Below are 21,464 nucleotides of genomic sequence, written 5' to 3'. Positions count from 1 at the left end.
GACAACCCGAAAAGGCGAGGTATCTGGAAATCATCACTTCATGCACTTTACCCCTGCAGGGGTGAGTGCCTCTGGTGAGTGGGGGCCCAAAGGGGGAGCACCGGACCACTGCGAGAAGTCACATGAATTGCAGACCGTGAACACACTGTGATTGGATGCACATAGTCACGAACTATTTTATGCCTACCTTGTGTATTTACATAGCATAACACTTATGGACTATTAATATATTTTTTGTTCAGTTTAATTTATTTTTCGTACACTTTTTTGTACACTTTATTGAGTACATTTATTGTGTCCACTGGAATCTTTATATTTCGTTCACTGGAATTTTTATTTTATATTTTTAATATATATATTTTTTCACTGGACTATGTATTTGGTACTTCTATGTACCTTCAGATGATTTCACTGGACTGTGGATCTGGAATCTCTGTGCACACATAGCCCATTGCACTTTGATTGTTGTATACCGGCTTTGATTGCATGCAGTGAGGCCGCTTTATATATTTATATTCTTATTTACACTTTATTGTATTTTTGTCCTATCACGGACTCATGACTTTTTACATCACTTCCAACTAAAATTTTCAGCCACAACTGCCAGGAAAATTGTTCAGGGTGCAAAGAAAAACCCACACATAACTTCAGGTGAAATACAGGACTCTCTGAAAACATGTGGCGTGGCTGTTTTAAGATGCACAATAAGGAGGCACTTGAAGAAAGATGGGCTGCATCATTGCATCATTTGGAGAGGAGTCAACAAGGCCCATGATAAAAAAAAAAAGGTACACCGTTCCTACTGTGAAACAAGGAGGTGGAGCACTGATGTTTTGGGGATATGCGAGCTAAAAAGGCACAGAAAATCTGGTCAAAATTGATGGCAAGATGAATGCAGTATGTTATCAAAAAATACTGGAGGAACATTTGCATTCATCAGCTAGGAAGCTGCACATGGGACGTACTTAGACATTCCAACAGCAGAATAAAGTGAAGGTTCTGGAGTGGCCATCTCAGTCTCTGGGGAGATCTCAAACATGCAGTTTATGCAAGACAGCCTAAGAAGTTACAGGAACTGGAGGCTTTGTGCCAACTGAGAAGATAAAGAGCCTCATCTACAAAAACCACAAAAGACGACAAGCTGTTATTTATGTTAAAGGGGGCAATACACAGTTTAAAGAACTGGGGTATGTAAACTGTTGCGATTAGAGTAAACAAATTTAATAAAAAAGGAGTAAAACACAGTTGATTGGTAATAAATGGCTAACTATGAGTGAAAGAAAAGTTTGTGTCATCATTCATATTCTCTGAAAAATGGCCAAGAAATCATATATTCTGCCAGAGTATGTAAACTTATAAGCAGGGCTGTGGAGTCGGTAGATAAATGTTTTGACTCCTAAATGTTCCGACAATCTAAATTTAGTAGGAGTCGGAGTCGGTGCATTGTTTGCCGACTCCAGGTACCCAAAATATCCTCCGACTCCACAGCCCTGCTTATAAGCACAACTGTATGCTACACTGCATGTTACAGCTTTAAAATTTTCAGTTTCCTTTTTACAGGAGACTCAAGCTGTAGAAATAGTGAAAGATTTTTTTCAGGTAATGCAAGTGAACTAAAAACTAACCTGTTACAGTACTAGCAAACCTTACTAAAGTAAACTCAGGAGAGCAGTGGAGCAAACGTGGTACATGTAGAAATGTCTGTACCACCTACTAAAAAGCCCAAATGGCAATGCCCAGTCCTTCTTGGTAAGCCACATTAAAAAGGTGTGCAGGTTTCACCAAAAGCCCTCCTGTTCAAAAAGTTTAGTAAAGTCATGTGAGCGACAGACAGGCTTGGTGTAAAGCATATCTATAAGGAACCTGCGTGGTTGAAACTGAGCAAATAAATAAGCTTAGGTACAGTGAAAACTGCATGTCCAGATTGTTATTATGTCAAGATATATAGTCTGGTGAAGAAAATGTTAATCTCCCATAAAACGTCAAGTTTAGCTCTTTCCTTTACATCTCCCAAGTTTCACAATTGGCTCTGATTTTATGAGCAGCCATTCTGACTAATATTGATCAGATGGTAGTACGGGTCTAAGCAGGGTGGAGAAAAAAACAAATATATATATATACAAAAAATTATATAGATAGAGCATTATTGTGTCGCTTTAACTGACAATTGTGCGACGCTGTACCCAATATGTATTCGTCTACAAATTTTTGGTACAAAAATAAATATCGCAATATGTATAGCGATTACTTTGCGCAAAAGTTTTAGTGTCTACAAAATAGGGGATACATTTATGCCATTTTTATTTTTTCCTAGTAATGGCAGTGGTCATCGATTTTTAGCAGGACCTCAACATTGCGGTGAACAGATCGGACACTTTTTTGGGACCATTTACATTTATGCAGCGATTAGTGCTAAAAATAGCCACCGATTACTGTATAAATGTGACTGGCAGAGAAGGGGTTAACACTAGGGGGCAATCAAGGGGCTAAGTGTTCCCTAGGGAGGGGTTTCTAACTGTGGTGGAAGTGTACCTACACGGAGTAGAGAGATTGCTGTTCCTGATCACTAGGAACAGCAGATCTCTCTACTTCCCTGACAGAATGGGGATCTGTCCGTTTAGATTGACGGATCCTCTTTCTGCCTCTGAGGAACGACCGCAAGTCGCAGGCGGACATTGCGGCCGCCAGCCACTTGGATCAGCGTCTTTTCTTAAGCTTAGTATGAATTGCTCAGGATTGTGATAGTTTTAACACTTTTAGTAATATTTGGCCAATAAAAAACAGATAAATGATAGTCAATTTGATCTGCTTGAAGATGGCCAAGTTCAATAAGACAGATACAAACTGAATCATACAAAAGTATCTTACACTTATGGAGTTGTCTAGACATAGACATCCAGTTAAAAAGCAGGTACAAACAGGTAGCCTACTATGCAACTACAAAATGGGGCATGCTAAACTTAAACATCCAACGATAACAAAAATTTAAAAGTTTGCACTAACCTGGGGATGATGGCCTATGACACATGCTTTTGAACTGTTTTGGAGATTTACAGAAGTTAAGTGAGGTAGGGAGTGTTCCTGTGCTGGTTCCAGATGGACTATATGGACAGACCTTTAAACCAGACAGCTTCGATGTCTTGCTACCACGCTCCGGTGATGCCGGAAGCCTGCTGCCCTTTTCCCCTATAGAACAAAATGCACATGCTCTCCAAAAAAGCAAAAGGAACAGATCAAGTCCAAGCAACATCTAAAAATTAAGCAAGCTGTCCTATGTAAGATCCTGTGGTAATCTTATTTATTGTAACACCAATGGCGAATAAAAATTAGAAAGGAACACCATTATGATAACTACATTGTATTATGAACTCAGATATGGATGCCTATAACCAAGTTAAAACAATGCTAGCAAGCAGTGTCCCCATTGCACTGCGATTTATTTTATTTTTTTACTAGGGACACAGAGGTCAAATCGGTGATAAATGCTTTTAGCCTTACCTTCCATTTCACAAAGCTACGCCAATATGTGGTCCTTTTAAGGCCCCTTTTAGACTGGGACGGGAGCCGCGGTGGCGGTATAGCGCCGCTAAAAATAATGGCGCTATACCGTCGGATTTGCAGCGGGATAAAGGGTTAATACCGCCCGCAATGCGCCTCTGCCGAGGCGCATTGCGGGCGGTATTGCCGCGGTTCCCATTGTTTTAAATGGGAAGGAGCGGTATACACGCAGCTCCTCACACTGCTCCAAAGATGCTGCTGACAGGAGATTTTTTTGTCTCCCGCCAGCGCATCGCCTCCGGCTTTCACATTGAGGTTGCTGGGCAGGAGTTTTTCAGGCGGTATAGCAGCGCTATTTTTAGCGCTGTACCGCCTGAAAAACTCCTCAGTGTGAAAGGGGTCTAATTCTCAGCGGGGCGAATCCGGCCCTCCAGGCTATTTCATGTGGCCTTTGCACCTCTCCTCCAGCCCCTTAGGGCCCTTTCACACGGGGCTTTCGATGTGCGGGCTCAGCGGGGATCGCTCCGTCGTACATGTCACCGCTGACATCCGTGGCTCCATAGAGCTGCACCGTTCAGGCCTGCCTAAAAAACTGACAGGTGGACCTAAACTGCCCGCCCGTGTGAAAGGGTCCTTTGTCTGCTTTCAAGCAATGCATCCAAACCAGCTTCTTCCCAGCAGCAGCATAGGGAAAGGGGGGTGCACTGAGATGTAAGGGAGAGTGGGGGACTTAACTTCTGATGGTGGGGTGGCTCTTGACATCTAATGTAAGGAATGCCTCCCAACTTTTTGAGATGGGAATGAGGGACACCTATCAGCAAAAGTATAGGCATAGGACACACCCTTTGCCATGCCCCCTAAAAGGAGAATTGGACAAAAAAAAACAAGGATTGGTTAAACCCAAAAGTGCTTTTTTTAAATCGCTACTATTCCTTTATATTGGCTTTTGGAATTTATGAATGCAACAATTTAGAAATCAGATGAAAGGTTTAGTGCTGGAAAACACTTTTTGATAGATAAAAAGTGAATTTTATATACAACTATATAGATCAGACCAAAATGAGGGACAAATGAGGAGGAATGAGGGACAGAGGCACATTGCTCCAAATCAGAGACAGTCCCTCGAAATTGGGGACAGTTGGGAGCTATGTGTAAGGGGAGGGGATGTGCTGGACATCTAATCTTACAGATACAACCGGCCCTTTTGAGGACAATCATAATGCCGATGCGGCCCGCGATGAAATTGAGTTTGACACCCCTGCTCTATACCAAGCCAGTCTCTGTCTCAATATTTGTTAACACAACGATATACCAAATGAAACTACTTGAGCACATGTGCAAGCCTATTGTTTCTAGCCCATTATTGCTTCCCTCTGGCCCTACCTTCATCTATACAAATAATAACACAGCTCTTGAACTCCTCCACACCCAGTTCTGACATGGAGGTCTGGAAATTGAACACACACTTGTTGCTGTATTACTAATTAAATCGGGTTCATTTTAAAGATCCCTTAGGCATCTTAATAAAAACATCAAGTACACTTCTCTTTAGGGTGCCCTTAAACTGGCATGAAGAGCACTTTATGCCCATAAAACTGCCCTGGCTTGATTGCCATTAGTGGCCTTCAGCACATCACAGCATTTCTGGCCCATTGGTACAGTGCCTTGAAAAAGTATTCATTCATACCCCTTGAAATTTTCCACAAGTTTCCAGGTTACAAATCAAAAGGGTGTATGTATTTTATTGGGATTTTATTTGATAATTGTAAAAAAAAATGATAAATGGTTTTTAACATTTTTTACAAATAAATATGCAGAAAGTGTGCCGTACATCTGTATTCAGCCCCCCTGAGTCAAAGCTTTAGAGAACCACCTTTCACTGCAATTACAGCTGCAAGTCTTTTTGGGCATGTCTCTACCAGCTTTGCACATCTAGAGAGTGATGATTTTTTTTGCCCATTCTTCTTTGCAAAATAGCTCAAGCTCTGTCAGATTGGATGGAGAGCGTCTGTGAACAGAATTTTTTACGTTTTGCCACAGATTCTCAATTGTATTTAGGTTTGAACTTTCACTGGGCCATGCTAAGGCCCCTTTCACACTGGGGCGGGAGGTGCGCCAACGGTATAGCGGCCCGCAATGTGCTTCTGCAGAGGCGCATTGCGGGCGGTATTACCGCCGTTTCCCATTGCTTTCAATGAGAAGGAGCGGTGGAGGAGTGCTAAACACTCCGCTCCAAAGATGCTGCTGGCAGGACTTTTGGAGCGGTCCTGCTAGCGCACCACTCCAGTGTGCAAGCCCTCGGGCTTTCACACAGACTGCAGGGCAGAAGTTTTTCAGGCGGTATTTAGGTGCCATTTTTAGCACTAAAAAGCCTGAAAAACTCCTCAGTGTGAAAAGGGGCCCAACACATGAATATGCTTTGATCTAAAACATTCTATTGGAGCTCTGGTTGTGTGTTTAGGGTCGTCCTGCTGGAAGGTGAACCTCTGCCCCAGTCTCAAGTCTTTTGCAGACTAACAGGTTTTCTTCTAAGATTGCCCTGTATTTGGCTCCATCATCTTCCCCATCAACTCTGACCAGCTTCCCTGTCCCTGCTGAAGAAAAGCATCCCCACAACATGATGCTGCCACCACCATGTTTCATGCTGGGGATGGTGTGTTCAGGGTGATGTGCAGTGTTCATGTTCCGATTGCGTTTTGCTTTTAGCCAAAAAGTTATGTAAATTTTCATGTCATCTGACCAGAGCACCTTCTTCCACATGTTTGCCGTGTCCCCTACATGGCTTCTCGAAAACTGCAAACAGGAATGCTTATGGCTTTCTTTCAACATTCTTGCCACGCTTTCATAAAGGCCAGATTTGTGGAGTGCGCGACCAATAGTTGTCTTGTGGACAGATTCTCCCACCTGAGCTGTGGATCTCTGCAGCTCCTCCAGAGTTACCATGGGCCTCTTGGCTGCTTCTCTGATTAATGCTCTCCTTGCCCAGCCTGTCAGTTTAGGTTCTTTCCATTTTCGGATGATGGATTGAACAATGCTTCTTGAGATGTTCAAAGCTTTTGATAGTTTTTTTTTTTTTTTACAACCCAACCCTGTTATAAACTTCTCCACAACTTTATCCCTGACCTGTCTGGTGTGTTCCTTGGCCTTCATGATGCGGTTTGTTCACATAGGCCACACGGGGCGAATCAGTAATTATCCGCCCCGTGCACCTGTTTGCTCAGCGGGGATCGCTCAGTTGATCCCCGCTGAGCCGGCAGTTGACAGGGCGGTCCCCGCACACTGTGCAGGGACCACCCTGTCTTTTCTCCACTCTCCCCTATGGGGGGGATCCGATGACGGAAGGAAAAAAAAAATAGGGTTTTCCTCCGTCTGCAGAATCGGAGGAATGCGGAGGCGGGCGAGATCGAGTGTCAGCGAGACAAGACAAGTGGTTAAGTTTGCTGCACAACTGCGGTAATATTATTTTCATCAAGCAGCAATCTGACTATGGTGGTGGTTGCACAGCCAACTAATGTGACTAGTTATGAGACTTTGGACATCATGTTTTCGAATAAAAATCATTCATATATGTGTGACTTAAAGTCAAAGTGACTTCAAAGTAGTTCATGCACTACTTTGGTCAGACTTTCAGGCAACTTGAGAGCCATAGCCAGGGCCGTTGATAAGGCAGTACAGCCAGCCCTGTTATACCGGGTACAGGGCCCCGGCCTCAAACTCCACAGAGGGGCCCGGTTAGCGCTAAAATGTATTTCTAGCAAAAAAATAAAAAAATAGGACTTTATAACCCACAGCCCCACACCCACTTTATTGCCAGGGAATATAGTCATTTCCTGGGCCCCCTCAGGTCAACAGAGGGGCCCAGGAGGTGAGAGCAGAGGAGGGACTTTTTCGCCATTTTCAGGCGCAGGCACACAATCCACCACTACATGCTGCTCTTAACCTGTGCACCTACACAGACTATAGTTGCGGCCATTCACTGTGTGTCTTCCCTGGCGGATGGATTCTATTGTGGAGTGGCTCTCCTGCAACAGAGTCCCGGCGCTGCAGCCCGAGGGAGAGAGCGATCACTGTGACTGAGGAGGCTCCGAGTTCAGCGGGAGAACTTGTGGTGGTGATACACAGGCAAGCAGCCCCCTTCAGATGACAGACTGAAAATCACATAGGCTACTCAGGGAAGTGCAGTCATCAGACTCCCTGCTGTGTGCTAAATTCATGATGATGATGATGATAGCGATCACAGCACAGCAGGTTCTCTGTGGTTCTCTCAGTGTCACATGGCTATTGGAAGCGGACATTGCTATGTGCTGTGTTATAGTCCCACAGTACAGCCATAAGTTAACAATGTCAGCACCCAACAGCCATGTGACAGAGAGCTACAGAGAACCTGCTGTGCTGTAATCTCTATCATTATCATAAACACACAAATAGATGCTACTTTACACTTTTGTTGGGGGGGGGGGGGGGGGGCAGTAAAAACACACAGCTGAGCTGCATTTTTGCCCCCCCCCCCCAAACCACTCCCCTTTAAGAACCTTTCACCCCAGGTTTTCAGTTAGATCCGCCTGTTAGTTTTTCCTTCGAACCTGCTTGATAGCTCCATGTACGTCTAGGGCAGTGTTTCTCAATTCCAGTCCTCAGGCCCCCCCAACAGGTCAGGTTTTCAGGATTTCCCTCAGATGAAAAGGCTGTGGTGATTACTAAGGCAGTGAAACTGATCAAATCACCTGTGCAAAATAATGGAAATCCTGAAAACCTGACCTGTTGGGGGGGCCTGAGGACTGGAATTGAGAAACACTGGTCTAGGGCAAAAGGGTTCTCAACCTTTTTAGTGCCGTAACCCCTTGATAAACTTTCCAAAGTTGTGGGGATCCCTAACAGTAAAATTATTTTCGTAGCGTGGCTTGTCAGTACCCAAGGAAAGACAAGTAATTTGTGCCCCTAACCCATGGAAATTTAGCGCTCCCCGAGTCCCCTCCAATCATACAGTATTAAAACCTCATATGGTACATTTTAGGATGTACCACTCTTTGTTCTCCTCTTTTTCCCTTTTATCTCGCTATCCTAATTTCTTGTTTTTTCCCCCCATCCCTCTCTAGCTGCCTTTCTTGTTTTTCTTATTCTCTCACTTTTTTCTTTTTCCTCTCCCTTCCATGTAGTCTCTATTTTAATTCCTTCTCCTACTCCTTGGTGGAGGGGGGATGGGATGAGTGGCAATGCTGGGGGGAGTTCTGATCAGTCAACTTTGGTGCTCTTGATCAAGGTCATCTGCTGATCTGAGAACTGTAGTGGGGACTTTTAATGGCAACTATAATCACAGGTAGTGTTACCCAGTGTGTCTCTGACTTTGTGGTGTCTCGTAGCAGTGACACCTATGCTGAAATCAGGAGATGGGGTCTCCTCCAGCCAGGGCCATCTTTTCCATTGGGCACGCTGGGAAGTTGCCCAGGGGCCCCGCTTGCCTGGGGGGCCCCACCGGCTGCCCAGCAACTCCAGTAAAAAATTGTGGAGAGTGACGGGTTAGAACTGCCCATGCCCAGTTTGCAGAAATCACAGAGAAGATCCGATCCTCCACGAGTGCGGGGGATTGCTGATGTAAGGGGGGGAGTGAATGCAAAAATGTAAGGGGGCACCGATATAAAGGTTCCCCCTCCTATATTAGTGACCCCCCTTACCTTAGTGTATTTACTCTACGGAGGGTGGTCTCTGGTCACCAGATCAGAGTTCCCTCCTTAGATCATGATCTGCAGCGTTCCCCTTTACATAAGAGTTCCCTTTCACTGTAAGGGGGAATCCTGCAGACTCTGATGTAAGAGGAAACTCTGTGCTGGCTGGGTTATAGTAACCTGACCTTCATGTCAATGAAGACATTTTTTTTTTTTACTTTTGTTTAACTTAAACACATTGCTAATAGCACTAGCTACTGTATATGTTTATAGTTTAAATACTGACATTTGCATTGTTCGGCACTGAAAACTGTAATTTTAGGTACTTTTTTTGCACTGGCAGTAAAAGATGTGGTTCTGCCAATAAATGTTATGATTTTTGTCAGTAAATTCTCGTGCGTGATTGTGTAGACAGGGCCCCAGTGCACTGTATTGCCCAGGGGCCTATAATGCTCTTAAAGCGGGGGTTCACCCTTAGAGGGCACTTTTCCCCCTTAGATTCCTGCTCGTTTTTACTAGGGGAATCGGCTATTTATTTTAAAATATGTGCAGTACTTACCCGTTTACGAGATGCATCCTCTCTGTCGCTTCCGGGTATGGGCTTCGGGAATGGGCGTTCCTTCTTGATTGACAGGCTTCCGAGAGGCTTCCGACGGTCGCATCCATCGCGTCACGATTTTCCGAAAGAAGCCGAACGTCGGTGCGCAGGCGCAGTATAGAGCCGCACCGACGTTCGGCTTCTTTCGGCTACGAGTGACGCGATGGATGCGACCGTCGGAAGCCTCTCGGAAGGCTGTCAATCAAGAAGGAACGCCCGCTCCCGAAGACCCATACCCGGAAGCGACGGAAGAAGATGCAGCTCGAAAACGGGTAAGTACGGATCATATTTTAATACAAATAGCCGATTCCCCTAGACCGAACGAGCAGGAAGCTAAGGGGAGAACATTTTTTTTTTTACAAATGGGTGAACTCCCGCTTTAAGACGACACTGCCTCCAGCCCCTCCCACAATCCTCACCAATCAGCGGACCTCTAGTCTCTGCCCCCCAGCCATGCTGTGAACTGAATGGGTGGCTGCAAAGAGGCTGAGTGGGCGGCTGTGTGCTCCAGGAACAGCCCAGCTGGGTAGCCACCGGCTCCAGAGACAGCCCTGCTGAGCAGCCGCAAGAAGGCTGGGAGAGTGGTGCGGGTTTCAGGAACAGCCCAGGATCTGGTGACCCCTGGCAAATCATCATTTGACCCCCGAGGGGGTCCCGACCCCCAGGTTGAGAACCACTGGTCTAGGGAGTCCAGATGTAAATTGCCTTGTGTCTGTTTACACCCACCTAACTCCATGTCCATTCAGGTCCAAAACAAAATTGAAAAGGACTGAATCTCAAATGTGGCAGATCAGAGTTAGCCTGATGTAAATAGATCCAAGTCCATTTATATTTGGCCACCCATACAGCCACAAGTCTGTGATGTATGTGGACACACACTGAATGGGCATGGACATCAAAACACTGACATCTGTCACATTCAGCTTCAATTTTGATTGGTGGGGCGCTGTGACAGCTTCCTGGCAGGATAGCCAAGGTGGTTTCAGACTAGAGTCCAAACACACCCGAGCTCATTCCATCAAATTAGTTGTGAAAAAAGGTATAAAATAAGGACATCTGTGCTGCTTTATATGTGTAATACATTTAGAATATTAATGGTTATTAAAGAACAAGTTCACCTTTTGAAACATGTTACATGTTTCACCTGTTTTTAGGGTGAAATATGTAACATGCTCCTGCCAGCCACCAGTTTCCCAAACCCCCCCCCCCCCCCTCATGACAGCATGGGATCAGGGGTGGGGGCCCCCCCCATCAGGTAGGCTGTACGGGGCCCCATGATTTCTAACAGCGGCCCTGGCCATAGCCTTCAATGTTATAAGTTGCATGAATGTCGTACCTGAATATTGTACATGCAATAGTGGGTCCGACTTTGCAGAGGGACAACAAATCACATCACATCCAAGTCGCAACCATACAAAGTAGCACTCCAAAGTCCTGCAACTTGGAATTGCACAATCATGAATGGGGACTGGGGAGAGTCCCCCTCACTTTCCCTGTCCCTGTAACATCTGTACCAGAAATGGAGGTTGTGGGTGTCATTTGGACAGAAAAGCACAGGAGGCAATACAAACAGTACCACAATTTCTCCCCTCCCCCACCATTTCTCACTTTGCTAAAATGATTTCCAGTTTTGCCTGTGTCTCTTACCATCACATCTTTTCCAGTGTCTCTATTGAGGATACCTCCTCAATAGAGATACATACAGCAATAAAGACTGACAGAAGCTCTATCCCTTCCCAATTCCACCAAAAATAAAACAAAGTTCTAATTGAAGTTGGGCTTTAAGTAGCCCTGAACGTGTATGTCTGGGCAAAATAAAATACCATAAAAAATATGTAGTACATTCTGCAATAGATTCACATAGACACTAGGTTGTCATCTCAAAGAGGAAGTTGGGAGCACGCTGGATTTCTGGCAGGATCAGACATTTTTTACTTGCCGTACCTTTAAAAAAGAGATAAAACAAACATGGGGAAATGTGTAAGTATTGCAGAGATGTACAATTTTTTTTTCCAGACATAAACTAGCCATACATGGCTCCAACTTTGTCAAATTCCTGTTGAATCGGCTGAAATCTGAACAGCAGGTAGTGCTCTTAGCACCATCTGGCTCAATAAAAGTCAGTTTAAAAATCAATAAGCCGGGTGGAAAATTTATGTTCAAACGACGATTGCATTGAAGCAGATGTAGTCACTGTTAGTGTATTCAGGCAGCCGTGGGTGCTGCCACTGTCTGAATACAACAGCAAGCAGGGGAGATTCATCCATCCACGCTGTTTAGCATGGATGTGGAAATCAAGTGATTGTACAATCAAAGTGTAGCCATGTGTGGCAATAAAACTTGCACACATTCCACCATGGTATAGCAAAAGTGTTCGTTGGGTGCAGCTGGGCACATTTCTGCAGTGTTTTCTTAACTCTCTTCAAAGCACTATGTCCAGTAGCTTTCTCCTGCTCTGTTGTTCTGTTATCAGCCCCATAACTTTTGATTAGTTCTCTGTCAACTGAGATAAAAGCAGCCTGAGTTTTGTGTTGGGGAGGTTGCTATAAATAGTTTAGCAAAGTGCTGAACTATTCAACAAACAATTCTGAAAGTCTTTACCTACGAGGCTGTTTATTTCACTGGGTATATGTGAGGGTTTACATCCACTTTAAAGTGTTTGTAAAGACTTGTTTATTTTTTTCTCTAAAAATAACAAAACATGTTATACTTAACTGCTCTGTGTAATGGTTCTGCACAGAGCAGCCCAAATTCTCTTCTTCTCGGGTCCCTCTTCGACTCTCCTGGCACCTCCCTCCCTCCCGTCGAGTGCCCCCAGAGAGCAGGCAGCTTGCTATGGCGGCACCCGAGCCGAGTCACAGCTCTGTGTATCCATTCAGACACGGAACCCAAGTTTGGCTCCGCCCCACCTCCTCTCTATCTCGATTGGCTAGCTGAGTTTAATTGATAGCAGGGGAGCCAATGGCACAGCTGCTGTGTCTCAGCCAATAAGGAGGAGAGTCCCTGACAGCTTAGGAACTCGCGGACAACGCTGGAGAGAGATGGGGCTCAGGTAAGCGTTAGATGGGCTGCTGCACACAGGTTTTTTTTTATCTTAATGCACAGAATGCATTAAGATGAAAAACCTCCCGACTTTACAACCACTTTAAATCAACAATTATACACATAATCATTTTTTCAAAAGAAACTCAGTTAATGGCAAAACACCTTTGTTAAAAGGCTCTGATGAAACCAGCTATTCTACAGTTGGAAGTGAAATTCAAAGCATCTTTAGCACTATTCTTAGGTTTACTGCAGCAAGCATTTTTGATACACTGGCCAAGGTGTTACACAGCAAAGGGGATGTTAAGATGCTGGGTTTCTCTCACCCTCTTTGAAAGTTTAAGGGAGCTATGCAGTACGTACAGGAAAAAAATAAAAATCAGTTAGGATTGTATAAAGAAAGTGATGCAATGCAAGTTGTGTACATGGCCTGGAAACAATTCTATTATTTTCGCTAAACAAGTGTGGCATTTCAAGACAGTCAGAACAAAATCATTTGCACTTTATACGTTATATCCACATATACCCTATACACAGGGTTTCTAAACCCACCTGCTGCTTCTTCTCCTCCTAGGTTCCCATTGGAGTGCTGAGAGTTCCAGAGCCCCGACAGCTTGTGGGCAGACAGGAAAGAGCTAGGGTCCCAGTCCCCAGAGTTTCCATGGCAGGAAGATGAAGAAGAAGAGGAGGAAGAGGAAGAAGTGGAGGAAGATGAGGAGGAAGATGAAGAGTGTGAACCACCACCACAGGACTGGGACTTGCAGGATGTGTGTGACAGAGACACCTGTTAGAAGAGAATAAGGTGAGAGGTTACATGCTGTGTGGTAGTAGAAGAGAAGTTGAACTAAAAGTTTTTCATCCTTTCCCTGGAAAATTTTAATAACTTATAAAATTAAACAAACTGAACATATGTAAAAGTCTATTGCTATTCTGTGTGTGTGTATTATATATATATATTTTGTGAGGGGTTAGCTCGGTAGCGGGGTGTGTGACCCCTTGGTTGGGTTCACAACACACTGAATTTATACAGACTGGCAGTCAAAGACTGTTGAAAACAAAAAGTTTCTGGTTTATTTTTCCATCTTGCTGGAAAACAATTGCAAGCATCCAAACAGCATAAACAAAAACAAACATAAAATAAACATAAAATAAATCCTAGCCACTCTAGGCGTCTACCTTCCACACAGGAACCTATCTATGAAGTCTAACACAGCCTACTGCTGGGTAGACAGTGCTGGTCATACAGCACAAACAATAGTCTTTTGATTTTTATCACACAGAAAAATCAATCCTCTCCTCACCTTCACAGAAGACCTTCTGGCACTGCTCTCCTACTCACACAGCCTTAGGAATGACGCAGCCAATTAGTGGTAATCCTCTGGGCTACTTTATAGAGGCCTTTAATTGCCTCACTCTGAACAGCTGGAGTCTTCCAACGGCCCTTACCCTTCCTGGCTATTTCTGGCAGCCGACGCCTAATACTGATTGGTGTATTGTCTAACAAGGCAGAAATGTATGTCCCGACTGTGTCAACACCCACAGATTTACCTGACTTCCTGTCACTATATATATATATATTATATATATATATATATATATATATATATATATATATATATATATATATATATATATATATATATATAGTAAATAGTCACACTCTTTAAATTATTCTAAATCTCGTATCATCATGCAGAGATGACTGGCAGACATCCAAAAATCGTGGCCACTCAAAAAACGCAATCTCGACAGCTGTTTAGCAGGGAGGCTCAGTGATTGCAATGAAACATGGGTAGCTAATGGAGGCATGTCTGTATATGCAAAATAATGGACAAATAATAAAATGCTATATAAATATATCATAATAAAAACTCACACGTGCTCACTGAAAATACATCATATTTTTCCACTGGAACTAATATTTTCTAAGGAGAGGAGAGAAGAGAGAAGGGAAGAGAAAAAGGAGAGAAGAACGAAAACCCTGCACCATCTTTGGTTGGTCTCTTCTCCCTGCATTTAGGAAGTATGGGCTTCACACATTTATACGGTAAAAAATATATTCATTGGCATCTTAGAGATGCTAGACTGAATGGTTATGAGGTGCCTGCACAGAAGTAGATGTGAGAAATAAAACACACTGATTACAAGGTACAGCAGCATTATTTATAGGAAAATACAAAAGTCACAAGATTGCTATATACTGCTGAGGAGGACCTGGCTGTGGCAAGATCCCTTAGAAGTTCAGCCCCCTTCCCACTTTTTTTACTTTCCTTAATAGCCCGTACACACGATCCGAGTATCGTACGAAAAATGTCGTCCGAGGAAGAATCGTACGATAATCTGATCGTTAGTACAGAGCTTCGATCATGACAGTTCATCCGATATTTTATCGGACATGCACGAAAATTTCTCGTACGATACCTAAATCGTACGATTTTCGTTTAGTCAGTACAGTTGTCGTCTGAAAATACAAAACACAAATACATTACAACACATGACATCACATCCGATTCTTTTTTTCTGTCGTACGAGAATTTGTGACTTTAGTAACCTATTCAATTTTTCGACTTGCAACTAGTAAAACGAAAAAAGTCAGACGATCTGTAGTCCGATTTTGGGATCGTGTGTACGGGGCATTAGTAGTAGAACTGGGCAGGTGACAGGTGCTCATTATGAAGACATTAGGAGTCTATTAATCTATTGCCTTCCACTGCAGCTAATCAAGAATTTTTATTGGCTTTTTTTATTCAGCTGAAAATAAAGTGGATGTAACCCCTCACATATACCCGGTGAAGTGAACAGTCTCAGATGATACACAGAGATGAAACAAATCTCTCTACATATGTTTTACATGTATATCTGCTGTCTTCAGCTTGCTATATTCTTTAGAAAGTGCACATAATGTTTAAGTCTTTTTCTTCCTATTCAGCACTGGAAGTGGATTCTTGGCATACAGTCCCTGACAAAAGTCTTGTCGCTTGTGTACAAATTGACCTGAAGTGCCGCTAAAAAATATTTCTAATCAAGATTTTGTTACAAGAAATGGGTCATTTTAATCCCAACAGCTTTTGTAATAAATGTTTCAGTGCAAAACGAAACTGACAAAAAGTATTCTAATATTCACACCTTGGTAAAGCCCATTGAGTCAATTTTTGCCAAGACATAAGTGTTGCCGCCTTGTTATATGAGCTTCACCTGTGACTAATAATGGATCAATTAGGTCTCAGGTGTGTATAAAAAGACTACCAGTACACTAGACCTTCTCAACTGCAACTAGACCTCTGCCCAAGATTCATCCGGAGACTAAAGTGTTGATTATAAAGAGGCTGAAGACCAGATCCACTGCTGATGTGGCAGACACCTTCAATGTGTCTCAGCGTCAAGTTCAGAGGATAAAAAAAAAAAAAAAAAAAGATTTGAAGAGACTGGAGACGTTTTGGACAAGGCCAGGTCAGGCCGACCCCGCAAGACAACTGCTCGAGAGGACCGTTTGTTGGCTTGAAAATCCAAGGCCAGACCATTTTCCACTGCAGCAGAGCTCCATGAGACCTGGTCACCTGAAGTCCCTGTGTCAACCAGAACAGTTATTCGGATTCGGTCTCGAAATGGCCTCCATGGTAGAATTAGTGCCCATAAGCCAGCACTAAACAAAAGACAATTGAAAAACCGTGTGGCATTTGCCAAGGGTCACAGCCTGCTAAAAGGATGGACTCTGGAAAAGTGGCAGAAGGTGGATTTTTTTAGATGAATCTTCTGTTGAATTACACCACAGTTGCTGAAAATATTGCAGGAGACCTACTGGAACCAGCATGGAGCCGAGATTTACCCAGAAAACAGTGAAGTTTGGTGGAGGCAAAATCATGGTCTGGGGTTACATCCAGTATGGGGCTGTGCGAGGGATCTGCAGGGTGGAAGGCAACATCAATAGTCTAAAATACCAAGAAATCTTAGCTACCTCTTATTAGGGGTGCAACGGATCGTCACCGATCCGTGATCCGAACGGGCCACCCCGTTCGGATCGGCACACCCCGCGATCCGCGGAGCGCTCCGGAGCCTAGGCAAGTCCCCGGCTTCGGCCTAGCTCCGGAGCGGCGGCCAGTCTGCTTGCCAGAGCCCAGCGTGACACGCCTCCCCGCCTCCCCGGGGAGGCGTGTCACGCTGTGCACTGGGCTCTAGCAAGCTGAATGGGAATGTTAGCAGTGAAGCACTGGTGTGAGAGGAGGGGGGGGGAAAGGGGAAAAAAGAGCACAATAGCAATTCACAGGGGTGGATTAAAGAGAAAGCAGGTGAGGCTGTTTGGGACTTAAAGTACAATCTTGATGTTTTTACAGCAAAAAAAAATATATATATATATATATATATATATATATATATATATATATATTATATTTTTTTTTTTTTTTTTTTTGCTGTAAAAACATCAAGATTGTACTTTAAGTCCCAAACAGCCTCACCTGCTTCCTCTTTAATCCACCCCTGTGAATTGCTATTGTGCTCTTTTTTCGGATCAGCAAAAAAAAGGTTCCTTTTTTTCCATTGGTCCAAAAAAAAAAAAATTATATATATATATATATATATAATTTTTTTTTTTTTTTTTTTTTTGACCAATGAAAAAACGGACCCTTTTTTTTTTTTGCTGATCCGAAAATGATCCGATCCGTGACTCCTGATCCGAGGAACGATCCGATCCGTGAGTTTTTTGATACGTTGCACCCCTACCTCTTATATTCCCAACCATAAAAAAGGCCAAATTGACCTGTCTTGATTAAATGATAAATCTTTTTTCAGTGAAACCAATTTATTTCAGTGCATTAAACATCATTTGGGAGGGCTTTAGCTTTCCATATGAGCTATTTCTAACACCAATTGATTAATTAAAAGTCAGGTTAATAGCAGGAGTTTCTACAAAATATAGAAGCGACAAGACTTTTGTCAGGGACTATACTGTGTGACAGCCGATTTGAGGAAAGGCACCCCCCTTTACATTAGGCAAAGGAAAGAAGGCATCTAAAAAAATAAAATAAAAAAAAGACAAAAATGGATGGCGTACACACCTAGTGCATTACCAATCACTTAATACATGATAAAATTCATAAAAAGGTGGGTACTCACAAACCGCAACTTTTATAAGCCATAAAAAAAAAACTCACCACAGTGTAGAATCATGTGCTACAATTGTGCTCATACGTTCACATACCCTGGCAGAATTTATGATTTCTTGGCCATTTCTCAGAGAATATGAATGATAACACAAAAACTTTTCTTTTACTCATGGTTAGTGTTTGGCTGAAGCCATTTATTATCAATCAACCGTGTTACACATTTGACAGGTCGACTTGGCCTTGTGTTTTGGATCATTGTCATGTTGGAATGTCCAAGTACGTCCCATGCGCAGCTTCATGGCTGATGAATGCAAATGTTCCTCCAGTATTTTCTGTTAACATACTGAATTCATCTTGCCATCAATTTTGATGAAAATTTCCTGTGCCTTTGTACCTCACACATCCCCAAAACATCAGCGATCCACCTCCGTGTTTCACAGTAGGAATGGTGTACCTTTCATCATAGGCCTTGGTGACTCCTCTCCAACGTAGCGTTTATGGTTGTGGCCAAAAAGTTTAATTTTGGTCTCATCACTCCAAATGACTTTGTGCCAGAAGATTTGAAGCTTGGATCTGTGCTGTTTGGCTTATTTTATGCGAAATACTTTTTGGAATTTGTCTAGTAATGGCTTTCTTCTGGCGACTCGACCATGCAGCCCATCTTTCTTTAAGTGCCTTCTTATTGTGCATCTTGAAACAGCCACACCGCATGTTTTAAAGTTATCATTCATTTACTGTGTCCATTTTTAGTCACATTTATCATTATAATTTCTCACGTTCCTTTTTTCATCCAAGTAGGTTGCTTTTTATACTTATTTTCATTATTATTCATATTATCTCTGTCTTTTTTATCATTAGGTATCTAGTATACTTTTAGTCCAATAGTTATACGTTGGGGGTGGGCACACACAAGATTGTTTTATTATTCAATACATTTTTTCATTAACCACTTGAATACCAGCCGCATGTAAAATGACGGCTTCACAGTGGCTCTGGAAACTCAACAGGACGTCAATTGACGTCCTGGATTCCTCCGGCCACTGGGGGGCGCGCGCCCGGCGCGTCCCCGAGATGCCGATGCGCGTGCCTGGCGGTCGCGATGTCCGCCAGGCACCCACGATCAGCAGTGACAGAGCAGGGACGTGGAGCTCTGTGTGTAAACACAGAGCTCCACGTCCTGTCAGGGGACAGAGGAGACCGATCTGTGTCTCTTGTACATAGGGACACAGATCGGTCACCTCCCCCAGTCACCCCCCTTCCCCCACAGTTAGAACACACCTAGGCTACACATTTAACCATTTCCTCACCCCCTAGTGTTAACCCCTTCAATGCCAGTCACATTTATACAGTAATTAGTGCATATTTATAGCACTGATCGCAGTATAAATGTGAATGGCGCCAAAAATGTGTCAAAAGTGTCCGATGTGTCCGCCATAACGTCGCAGTCCCAATAAAAAAAAAAAAAAAAAAAAAATCGCAGATCGCCGCCATTACTAGTAAAAAAAATAAAAAAAAATAATAATAATAATAATAATAATAATAATAATAATAAATAATAATAATTCTGTCCCATATTTTGTAAGCGCTTATTGCGATTTTTTTTTTTTTTACCAAAAATATGTAGAAGAATACGTATCGACCTAAACTGAGAAAAAAAAATTTGGGAAAAAAAAAATGTGGCTATTTATTATAGCAACAAGTAAAAAATAGATTTTTTTTGCAAAATTTTTGCTTTTTTTGTTTTATAGCGCAAAAAAAAAACCGCAGAGGTGATCAAATACCACCAAAAGAAAGCTCTATTCGTGGGGAAAAAAGGACGCCAATTTTGTTTGGGAGCCACGTCGCACGACCGCGCAATTGTCAGTTAAAGCGACGCAGTGCCGGAAGCTGAAATTTCACCTGGTCAGGAGGGGGGTATATGTGCCCGGTATGGAAGTGGTTAAAAAAAAAAAATGTTATGCATTTTTCTTTGTTTCAATATATTTCTCTTCATATACACATATTTAGAATTTTTTCATCTTCACTTTTATAATTTTGGCATATGTTTAGATCCATTTACATTCTAGATTTCATCCCTATGGGGACACTGGTGTGCAGCTTCCGCCGCAGGCGTGACGTCATTGTCATTTCCAATGCCACTCAGGAAGATGAAGCCTATGGCGTTGTACTGCACGCCATGCACAATGGCCGATGTTTGGCACGCCGCTCAAGTTTTGTCATGGCGCCTGTGATCAGCACGCCGCAGCGGGAGGGTTTCTGCTGGTGTCTGGTAGAAGGATTAGTAATTTCGGGCACTTCCGGGTTTGGATGCGTTTTCCTTCTTCAATCACCCCTTCGTGACACAAGGATGCCTTTAGGGGCTATATTTCAGCTGGTCAGCTGCACGTTTGAGGGGTGTGTTATTAACTAATTACTTTCAAATCAATTCTAATATTAGCAATTTTTTTTATTGTAAAGCAACTTCTGATCAGATGTGACCTTCCTGTATGTGTTTTTTACATACATTATGTGTAAATATAGATTTTTTATGGCTGCTGTTTGAGTACCCACCTTTTATGAATTTTATCATTTATTAAATGTCATTAGTAATGTACCTTCCATTTTTGTTTGTTTTACTTTCCATCGGATCACCCCATCAGGAGGAAGGCAGAATCCACACAGTCTGAAGTTGCCCTTCACATAAAAAAAAAACTCCTTAGCACTGGAGGCGACTCTTTTTTCGTGTAAAGGAAGAAAGAAAGGAATGTGCAGAGCTATGCTGTGAAAAGATCAGCTCTCTGCTAATCTATTTATAGCACCAACTCTGTCACAAATTCCAGGCTGGTTTTATCTTGGTAGCCGGATAACTTGTCAAAAGTAATCATGCTGATAACAGAAGAATTGAGCAGCAGAAAGATATGGAACGTAGGGCTTTGGAGAGAGATAAGAAAACACTACAGATATATGTGCTCAGATCAAATTTCATGAATCGGGTTTACACCCACTTTAAGGTTATGATGTAAGACATTGAGGACTCTCAATAGCGGAAGAAATAGTGTGTTGATTGCCTAAAAAATCCCAATTCCTATAGTGGTTATATCAGTTTTGTTCTACTGAACTGGGGATGCTACCAGGCCAAACGCCAGGCCAGACGCCACAATAGTGGATTCTCCTTTTTCTTGCTCTAATATTTTTACTGATTCCTTTGGAAAAAGGCCATATGGCTATGGCAACATAGATATCAGATATGGAAACCAGATGCTTTAGAGGTAGGCAAATGGCAAGTTCTTGGCCTTTGTAGTTTATGTTCATTTTTTAAAATATCATGAATGAATGTTCACCATCGAGCAAACTTATTTGTACCAGGATACTTGTTCCAAATACTTTTAAATCACCCTGGTTCATTGATCTGGTTACCTATTGTGTCTGCCCTGCACACTAATAGCTTGATGTTCACTGACTGGTATGGTACAGTGGGGATCGAAAGTTTGGGCACCCCAGGTAAAAATTTGTATTAACGTGCATAACGAAGCCAAGGGAAAATGGAAAAATCTCCAAAAGGCATCAAATTACAGATTAGAC

General features: G+C 42.9%; 1 protein-coding gene across 4 annotated transcripts in view; it reads right to left on the bottom strand.

The window, feature by feature from the left end:
* FAM193B (family with sequence similarity 193 member B) overlaps positions 1-21,464 on the bottom strand; it is an 87,363-nt gene that overhangs the window by 25,283 nt on the left and 40,616 nt on the right. For 2 of the 4 annotated variants that reach the window (XM_040344429.1, XM_040344432.1), the window contains 2 exons: positions 13,354-13,585; positions 3,004-3,186 (listed from right to left, as the gene is read on the bottom strand). In XM_040344429.1, coding sequence (XP_040200363.1) covers positions 3,004-3,186; positions 13,354-13,585 — 415 coding nt within the window. The remainder of the gene's footprint in view (positions 1-3,003; positions 3,187-13,353; positions 13,586-21,464) is intronic. The other 2 variants (XM_040344430.1, XM_040344431.1) reach the window with 1 other exon arrangement.

Source organism: Rana temporaria, chromosome 3, assembly GCF_905171775.1.
Source record: "Rana temporaria chromosome 3, aRanTem1.1, whole genome shotgun sequence".
In the NCBI taxonomy this organism is placed as follows: Eukaryota; Metazoa; Chordata; class Amphibia; order Anura; family Ranidae; genus Rana; species Rana temporaria.
Note: the sequence above shows the minus strand (reverse complement) of the source record. Positions and strands in the feature narration are given on the sequence as shown.